This window comes from Leiobunum rupestre, chromosome 1 (genome assembly GCF_980474605.1).
Source record: "Leiobunum rupestre chromosome 1, qqLeiRupe1.1.hap1, whole genome shotgun sequence".
NCBI lineage: Eukaryota > Metazoa > Arthropoda > Arachnida > Opiliones > Sclerosomatidae > Leiobunum > Leiobunum rupestre.
Window position 1 is genome coordinate 4693978 of NC_143384.1, and position 10216 is coordinate 4704193.

Sequence of the window (10216 nt, forward strand, 5' to 3'; positions counted from 1 at the left end):
GGACCTATTTAACTACTCGGGTTTATAGCTGTTTGCATAACATCGTGTCAGCTGATTCCACACCACCTGCCGAATAGCGACAGGGGGGAGTTAATCATCTAACCTATTGACCTGCCGAAAATGGGGGGGTTGATGCTTACCACCTAGGTTTTATGAGGGGTTATAACATCGTAAATCATCTAACCTATTGACCTAACCTCGTAAATCAGCTAACCTTTTGACCTAGCGAATATTGCCGCAAATGGGGGGAAAGGCGGGAATGCTTACCCCCAAGGGGGGACTGCTTACCCCCAAAAGGGGACTGTTTCACCCCCCCCGCGGGACCTCATATCGGTATACAAACCCACTTATCTCTATGCTAGATTCAATTTTTCGATACTAGATTAGAAGTCCTTGTCGATGGAATATACAGGGCTTTTTTGTGCTCGAAAAAGTGATGTTTTTCAAAAACTATGTGTTCTAGAAAGTGGAAATTGGTACTGTACATTATACACTTTCTACCAAAATTGCATCTAAATCAAAAAATATTTTTTTTAAATTTAAATTTTAACCGCTAGGTGCTATAAGAAAATTGTCAATGAGAAAATTGTAGAGCGTCACCGAAATCGTACAAATAGCGTTGGCACGAAAAAATAGACGTCTTTTTCACTGACAAAATACGACTTGAAAAAGTGACAAGTTGAGCAAGCTAAAATAACTTTTTTTGAATTCCATTTGGAGAGTAATGTAACTTTATGAAAGTCAAAAAAATTTTGAATTTGTTGTTGGGCGCTTGAATGTTTGGATTGGTCTTGTTGGAAACCAGTTAATTGGTCCAGTATTCTTACCGCAAAATCTAAATGGCCAGAGTTATTTGGATTTCTTGAGAAATGAGCTAGAACAACAACTTGACGAACTGCCGTTGGCAAGACTGTGGTTTTAGCAAGACGGTACCTCGCCTCACTACACAGAGCCGTGAGAGATTACATGAACAACGAATTTCCACAATGATGGATAGGGAGAAACGGTCCCGTACACTGGCCAGCAAGGTCACCCGATCTGACTCTGTTGGATTTCTTTCTTTAGGGCTTCGTCAAGGACAAGGTGTTCGCCACTCCGGTTGAGACCCTTGAAGAGCTGCGTCAACGAATTGTAAGCGCTTGCCGAGAAAGTAACCCCGGAAATGATTCAAGCCGCCTTCGACAATATGATTGTTCGCACCCAAGCCTGCATCGCAGCCGAAGGTGGTATTTGCGAAACGTACTTATAAATTTTGTTCGTAAGTAGATAAATAAAATATTTCTTTGTTTTTTAAAAAAATTCACATTTTTCATCCTACGAAATTAAATCGTGTAATACCTTCTTTGCCATTGTCTCCTCGATTTTTCAGCGGTGTTTATTGCATTAAACACCAGATTAACAAATTTCTGACTTTCATAAAGTTACACTACTCTCCCAATGGAATTCAAAAAACGTTATTTTAGCTTGCCCAACTTTTCACTTTTTCAAGTCCTATTTTTTCAGTGATAAAGACGTCTATTTTTTTCGCGCCAACGCTATTTGCACGTTTTCGGTGACGCTCTACAATTTTCTCATTGACAATTTTCTTATAGCACCTAGCGGTTAAAATTTAAATTTTCAAAAAAAGTGAAAATATTTTTTGATTTAGATGCAATTTTGGTAGAAAGTGTCTCCCGGCAGGTAAAATGTACAGTACGAATTTCAACTTTCTAGAAAATATAGTGATTGAAAAATATTACTTTTTCGAGCAAAAAAAAAACCCCTGTATAGAAGACTTAAGAAAATTTTTAAGTTGAGTTTCACCCCTTTGCCTAGCTTCTAAGTGATACGAAGTGGTTTCTTTCAAAGCCACCCTCCCACTCGCTATGTGAAGCAAGTTGACTTGAGAGCCAATAAATGGATTTTTCATTCCTAAAACTGTGCTTTAACCGCTTCTACGATTGCAAAATCTTTCTACGACCTTGACCAATCCATATCTTTTTATCTCTCTTAGTTTTTTGACTGTTAGCCATTTCGTCGAAGGCTCTAGATACATCCGCTCTTAGGTGCTGCGATAAAATCCAACGGTGAACTGCATTTTTAATGCCAGTTAGTTCAGCTATCTCGATTAAACATTGGTTCAATGGTTTGATCGCACGCGACTTGCGATAATGAATTTTTTTTGACCTTTGCACAAGAAATTCCCCGTTCGAAAATTTTTCATGCACCTCAGGGTGGGTTCATTCTAAATTTCTCGTTTCTACCCAGTAAATGGACGAGTAACGAGAATAGTTGGGTCGATCGTACGCGAAATACCAAGGTATCATTAACCTTAGCGATGACAAATGTAGGTTCCAGTCACCTAGTCTCGTGGCCCTTATTGTTCGAATACTTGAATTTTCCCGCACTATATTCTGACACGTGGTTTCTTGTGTTTTATTTTATTCTCTCTCTCGACCTCCTCACCCCGTGGACTTTGAATCCCGATACATGTATACCTATACACTTATGTTTTTGTTGTATTTCGTTGCGTATTAAAAGGCAGTTCTCTTTATAAACGTTAACCATGTAGATGTGCTATTCATTTTTAGCTAAGTTTAATATGAAAATCTTCACAGGTTATGGGCCCAGGACATTTTCACAAGCGTGATTAGTGTTCACTGTTTACTAGTGTAATTAGCCCGAGTGCCGGTGTTTATATATTTTTCGACTACATAGTTATGTTTTTTTGTTTCGTGACAATGGCGGGATCAAGTTCGGGAGGCATGAACTTTAAGAAATTGGAAGGCAAATCCAACTATAACAAGTGGAAGTTTGCTATGGAGCTCAACCTCACCGAAAAGGATCTTTGGGATTTTGTTGACGGAACGAAAACAGCGGCAGATGATGCGGTTAAAGCGAAGAAAGCGTACTCGACTATCGGTCTGGGCGTGGAGCCGCACATACATGTACATGTATATACGGAAATTAGAGACTTGCATGATAAAACTGGCAAAGCTGCGTGGGATGAACTCCAAAAACACTTTGAAGACAAGGGATTCGCGCGTAAGGCACACCGTATTTCTGAACTAATCAATATTCGTTTCGAAAATTGCACGAGTATGGCTGATTATTTAAATAAGAAGAAAACCGTGGCACAGAAACTCAAGTCCATCGCTTCGGCAATTGAAGACGAGATACTGGCTGGTATAATTCTAGCCAGTCTACCGGACACTTATAACCCTTTAGTAATGGCGCTTGAAAACTGCGGACAAATGTTCACGACAGATTTGGTCGCAACGAGGTTGTTGCAAGAAGCTGATAAAGCAATGCCAAAGCTTACGGAGTCGCGGCTCATGTTTCCAAAGGCGCTTCAAAGGGAAATGCAACAAGTGCCACAATGTAGGCCATAAAGCGGCCGATTGTTGGTCAAAAGTAAAGGATGACGATAGAAAGAAGTCAATGACCGAAAAGGCTCACATTCATAGTGCAGTAAAAGGTGAACCAAAAAGAAGGGGCGATTGGTTAATCGACTCCGGTGCCAATTCACATATGACTCCGCATGTAGAATGGGTTACAGAAAACTGGACGAGGCTCATTACAGTCCACCGGGATTGAATATGTAGCGCTACCAGTAAAGGTTAAAGGTCAAGTTGCTAATCTAATATTGAGCAAGGTTTTGGTAGTTCCAAATTTAAACGAGAATTTGATATCCGCCTCAAAGCTTCGAGCCGATGGTTTGATCGTTGAATTCGACAACGAGGCGATAATTCGTCAAAAAACTACTGGAGAAATACTCGCTATTGCAGTAGACGACAACGGTCTTTATAAATTGGACATCGCCTGGGAGAAGATTTGTTCCGTGTCTGAAAAGTTGACGTTCGCGATCTGGCATCAACGTCTTGGACATTTAAGCATTGGAGGAATGCGACGCTTAAAAGAAATGGCGGACGGAACAGAATACTCATCTATCTCAGATCAAACCGTTTGTGTACCTTGTATTAAGGGAAAGCAGCACAGAACTGCGTTTCCAAAAAGGAAAGTTCAGCGAGCGCAAAGCGTACTAGAGCTACTTCACTCTGATTTGTGTGGACCGATGACGTAAAAATCGATAGGTGGGGCCAGATACATGTTCTGCATAATAGATGATTTATCTCGGATGACTTTCGTCTATTTTTACAAAGAAAAAAGCGAAGTACTTGATGTGTTCAAGAATTTCAAAGTACAGGTTGAGAAAGAGACTAGCAAATGCATCAAGAAGTTAAGAACCGACAATGGAACGGAATATGTAAATAGACGAATGGAATAATTTCTCAAATCTGAAGGAATTATACATCAAACGACAGTACCATAACCTATTAAGATTTACAAATTAAACTTAGCTTAAAGTGAATGGCATATATACACAGTTCTCTTTATAAACGTTAACCGTGTAGATGTGCTATTCACTTTAAGCTAAGTTTAATTTGTAAATCTTAACACTTATGAATTGTAACATTGTTTCCACCATATCCAAATAAGAAAACCAGAAAGCGAACAGCTTACTCTCCTGTTTTCGTGTATGAACAAACTTTTTAAACTCGTCTAGAACGTTTCGAAGAGGATGAGAATCGTCCAGAACAAGATCAAGTGTTCCCAAAGGAAAAGATTGCCTAATGATTTCCCCAAAATTACGCACCATATTTCCTTCGTCGTTAGAAGTCGATTATAGAAACGCTTCCCTGCGCATGCAATATAGAGTTTCGAATACAATTTTATGGGCACGAACGCTCCGATTATAATGATGTCCACTTTAAACACTGTTCAAAGAGCCCTCTGATAAAACTTCAGATTCTATTAAGATTTCTCTAAGCCCGGCATCTTTAAACCGCTTTCCAATGATTGCGAGAAAAGCCATGGCAATGTGAAACTCTCCAAGTCTTACTACGAGACGGTTTTCTAGGTTCTGGTCATTCTATCGCAATTGTTGAACTTTTCAGTATATAGCCTGATCAAATACGACCACAATGTGCTTTAGGTTTAGTTGGCGACGAGTCTATTATTGGTAAGTAACCAATACGACTTAGTGGAGGAATTGATTCGAGGAAGATCTTTGAGTTGAAAGCTGTCCAATTACACGATATATCATTAACTCCAATCTTGGATAAAATGTACGCCATGTCAAGTCGAAGGGTAAGGTTTTGGTGTAATTATCCACTTTCGATTTCTACTTGAACGGCCAAGGGCTTAGGACCAATTTTTGGTGGAGCACCGGAAGTTTCTAATTCGTCTTGAGTAACCACTACCGTTCTGTGTCGCTGCCTTATAAGTTATTGATAAATATAATTAAAAATTTATTTACCTTCGGAATAAAATATTCGTTGAATAAGAATTCCAATTGTATTATATGGGTAGTACCTTTTCCATTTAGCGTTTCTTCGTTGAAATCATTATTGTCCCAAACAAGTGTAGCGACATTTCATGTTTGGAATCCAAAGGGTATGGTCATATTATGTTGGAGTCGTAGATGAGCTGTAAAAAATTTCGAAGGGTAAATTACGCGCTTTCATTTCAAATTCCTTTAATAATATCAAATTTAATCTAAATGTATAAATTTAAGCTTACAAACCTAAACTTTCCAAAATGTATAATTTTAACCGTCTTTAACTGTTTCGCACAAAAAAATATCTATTGTCACGTTTTTATATTTCTACCTTTTGAACCATAAAATTGTATTCTTCCTTCACTTTCGTTCTCAAGTAATTACCTGACAATCTTTAAAATCTTATCTATGCTTGTAGTAGCGGCGCCAGCAATAGGCCGGGGTAGGCCTGGGCCTACTTGAAATTTTGGTAGGGGACTCCAAAAGTCGTCTTAAGGGGCCTCCAAAATTTAATATAAAAAAATTCTGTAATTTGTTTGTGAAATAATTTATTTATTTATTAATTTTCCAATATTCAATGCGAGTGATTGGCTTAACGACACTGCTGTTTTTATTCCTTTTAAAGGTACGAGTAACTTTTCTTTGATAGTAGTTTATTTTTTAGTTTTAATTTTTCGTGAGCGCTACTATATCGAAATTGTATCTTTAATTTTATCTTTACAAATTAATGGTTCTTAACCTAGTGTACCTACGTACATTCATTTTCGTAAAGTTGTAAGTTGTGATGTAAGGGATGTACATGCGAAGTACCGAAGGAATGAATGTAAATTGATAGACTGGAAGTCAGTGGTAGAAATAAGTAAATAACCACTCATTTTTGTTAAGTGTTATCGGTACACAAAAAAGGATCAACACACACTCAGTTTTTAGTCATGTTTAAATTCATAATTTACTTTAATTTTGTCGTCGCGTACCCATTTTACCCAAAAATTTCACAACTTGCTTAAAAAAAATTAAATAATCCACGTAGATGGATTTAAAAAAAATTGTGGTGGAGGGGGGGGGGGGCTCCATAATTTGGGTGGGGCCTCCTAATGGTTGGCCTACCTCCTCAAAAATCCTGGCGCCGCTATAGTATCAGAGGGAATTTATAAAAGGGAGTGGAAGGTGGGGTTTGGAATGTAGCTCAACGTCGTCTGCTAAAATTAAAGGGCAACGCAAGCTCTGTAATTTCCGGTAATGGCACGTTTGTAACCTCCCTAAAAGGGCGGTTCTAAAGAGAAAGCCGTTAGGTTAAAATATTTGAAAATTTGCCGGCAGTCGAGGAGAAGCCTCGTGTCAGGTTCTGCTGCAAGCAGTTACATTTGAAATGGAATTATTTCTAAACGGTAATTATTTCTCTTACTTTTTAACCTGTTTTATTGTATTATTTATCATAATGTACTTTCTTAGGTGCAGTGAACTATTCTTTGGAGTGTACCCTGGCAAAACTTGTCACCCAGAAATTTGCTTTTCGCTTGGAAAAACAGACTATAGACCAATTTTTAAAGACACTACAAGAGGTTTTGGTTTTAAGTTACAACAGAGAAAAAATAACTAATTACCTTACAACTGCAGTCCAACACATTAAATTTAAAGACACTACAAGGGATGAGTATCTTAAAGAAACCCACAAGCTATTAGTGCATGAACGAACGGAAAACAATGAACAAGGGCTTCGGCATCTGCTACTTCAAATTTGTCCAAATTGTAAAGAAGTATCAGAACAAATTCAAAAAAATCTTGTAAGTCGTTTCCTAAATTTAATTTACCATGAGTTAATGGTACAAATGGTACTGCACTCACGAAAGAAACGACTAAAGCCATAAGAATTGAAAAACAACTAGCCTCAATTGACTCTGCTAATAAAACTAAGCCACTAAGAGTGATCACAAACACAAAGGTTCCAGAAAATCTTGAAGTAACAAGGTATGTCACTGGGTTTTGTGCATTTACTTTAATAAAAAGGAAGTGTCCGTCAGAGCTAGCCAAATCAATAGTCAAGAATGAAGTTCCCAACAATATGAATTTTGAAGACGAAACGGAATCATGGACCATGAAGTTATCAAGGGGTGGGCTGGTATTGGTTACTGATGATTTTTTTAATCTTATTAAACTCATGAAAAGGGTATCTGATCTCATATATGACCTAGACGTGAAAAAAATCCGACGTCAAGATTTAAAGGTTAAAGCTAAGCACCATATTACGCAAAATGAAGAAATCGCAGAGAGATGGAAAGCAATATACAATAAAACTTCTAGACGTATTTTTAAATACTCGAGGGAAATGTTTGGTGAGGGATATTTTAGAACAATTTCAATATAACACGAAAGAGGCTATCAGAGCAAAAAAAGCACTACGGAAAAATCTGATGGAGAAGAGCAAAGATTCCGAGAACATCATCATGCCGAAAAGAACAACCCCGTAAACATCAGCCCCGAAAACATCAACCCCGAAAACACCAACCCCGAAAACTTCAACTTCAACCCCGAAAACCTCAACTTCAAAAAGAACAACTCCAAAAACAGCGCCTCGAAAGACTACCGTTAAAAAGTTGAAAACTGCTAAAACAGCCACCACCATTACAAGAAATGAAACTCAGGATAAAGTAACAGAAATCCCTACTTTTCACATTCCTGAAAGTAACATTTTCACTCATAGCGGAATGAACTTTGACGATACTTCGAAATTCCATTTCTTAAATGGTGACCCCGATTTAGATCTGTTCCAGCAATTTTTACCATCCAAAAATATTCCTGAAGTGACGAAGACTGGCAGTAAAAAGAAGTTGAAAACTCCTAAAACAGCCACCTTTACCAGTAACGAAACTCGGTATAATCAAGCAATACCCGAAATCCTTATTTTACACATTCCTGAAAGTAACATTTTAACTCCGAGTGGAATTAACTTTCACGATACTTCGGATTTCAATTTCTTAAATGATGACCCTGATTTACATCTGTTCCAACAATTTTTACCACCTAAAAATATACCTGTAATGAAGAAGGTAAAAACTCCAAAAACAGCCACCTTTACTAGCCATGAAATCACTTCTTTACATTTTCCTGAAACAAGCATTTCAATTGCTTAAATGTACCTAAACTTTGAAGCGCTAAGTGATATTTAAACAAATTTAAACCAAATGTTCTTAATCTTTAAAAAAAATGAATTTTTTTAAACTAGTCAAATGAAAAATTTCCAAAGTTTTAAGACAAATAGTTTATTAACTGTAACTGTGGCTCTTGAATTGTGATAGATTAAGCTATTAAAAATTTCACACAATCATTTCCTCAGAAATTGTTGTATTTCCATTAACTGCCTCAATAACCAATCCTGATAAGGCTTTTAACTTGTCCATGTTGGCTTCAAGAAGGGCAACTGAGGGATTGCTGTTCCGACCGCCTGCACATCGCTGCCTTCCAAAATACTGCTCCAACGGGTCTTGGTTTAGATGCTGGGTTAATACAAACTTGGCCCCTTTCTAGAGAAGGTATTTCACAATTTCTACTGTTGATAGTGCTATAATTGTGAATTAAAATTTAATAAATTACAGATAACACAGCTTTTTCTACAGACCTGTCATTCGTAGACCTTCGATAGTACTTGCACTCAAGAGCATCTTACTCCTCTCTATTTTGAAAAATCTCCCAGCCGGCTTTCAACATCTTTCTCCCATTCATCTAAATACTTTATGAAATCTTCTTTCAGCCACTAAAAGTAATATTTTACCATTATACTATTGAACAATTTGAACTACCTTCAATTTGTTTAGTTACCTTCAAACGTTCATCATCTTCACTTTGGTAAACTCTCTTGTTAGGTTTTCTTTTCCTCAACCCTTCCGTACAATTCTTGACATTACATAATTAAAAAAATTTATCAAATGTCCTTATAAAGTTTATCGTTTCATTCCCAAATAGTGTTTCAATTGCAGAGGCTACAGTTTCGCTCATAATTTGAGTGGCCAAATTAACTTTCATTTTTGAATATCCATTCAGAAATACATGAGCATACGTGAGCTTTGATGAATGTTTAAATTGGCCTTTCATTCGTAGTTGAGAATAATAAAGGCGTAGTATCGCTTTCCAGGATATTTCTTCACCGTTTTTCCACAGATAACGAGACAACGAATGCGCGCCACAGTTGCTGAAACAGTTCCGAACAGTTTTTATCAGATGCGGGGCATCTGATAGGAAATAAATATCTCTTTCTTCATCAGCAGCATGTATATTACAAGTGACAAAGGGTACACTCTTTTCTCCTTAACCATTGGGACACATGCGAAAAAACTTCCGATTTGTTGAGGCCCCATCTCCGACTACAGCTAAAATTCGAAAACCATTATTCTCCAACAAACTAATGGCCTCCCAAATAATAGAATATAGTTCTCCACTTGTAGCACCAGTTGTTGGGAAATGGGCAAATGGTATTCTTATATTGCTCGTAATGCCACGAAGCATAAGTTGAAGAATACTCGTTGCGAGTGGTGGTGTAGTTATACCCTTCAATTCTTGCTCCTTTTCATAAAGAGAATTATGATAATCATCAATGTCGGTAAAACCAGTAAGGTACCCAGTGTCTTTGTGGCAATTTAAATCTGGCTTGTTGGACATTTAATCTAAAAGAAGTGCAAAGTATTTCTTGTGTTCTGGAAGGTTATCAATGTTAGTAACATTCACTAGCTCATTAAAAACATCTTGATTAAATCCAGATTTGTTTTGCAAAGTGTGATCATGATTGTACAATGTTCTCGTTGTAGGAAGTGTAATTATTCCGGATTTTCGTAAGGCTTCGTATCCAGATTTGGATTTATTCTTCATGTAGGAGCACCACTTCATGCCATATTTAGATCGTTC

At 37.4% G+C, this 10216-nt stretch overlaps 1 protein-coding gene across 1 annotated transcript; it reads left to right on the forward strand.

Moving 5' to 3' along the window:
- Nucleotides 1–2720: 2720 nt before the first annotated feature.
- On the forward strand, nt 2721–3371 carry LOC149960443 (uncharacterized). The gene has a single exon (XM_090176802.1). The coding sequence runs from the start codon at nt 2721–2723 to the stop codon at nt 3369–3371; it is 651 nt and encodes a 216-aa protein (XP_090032928.1).
- Nucleotides 3372–10216: the final 6845 nt, after the last annotated feature.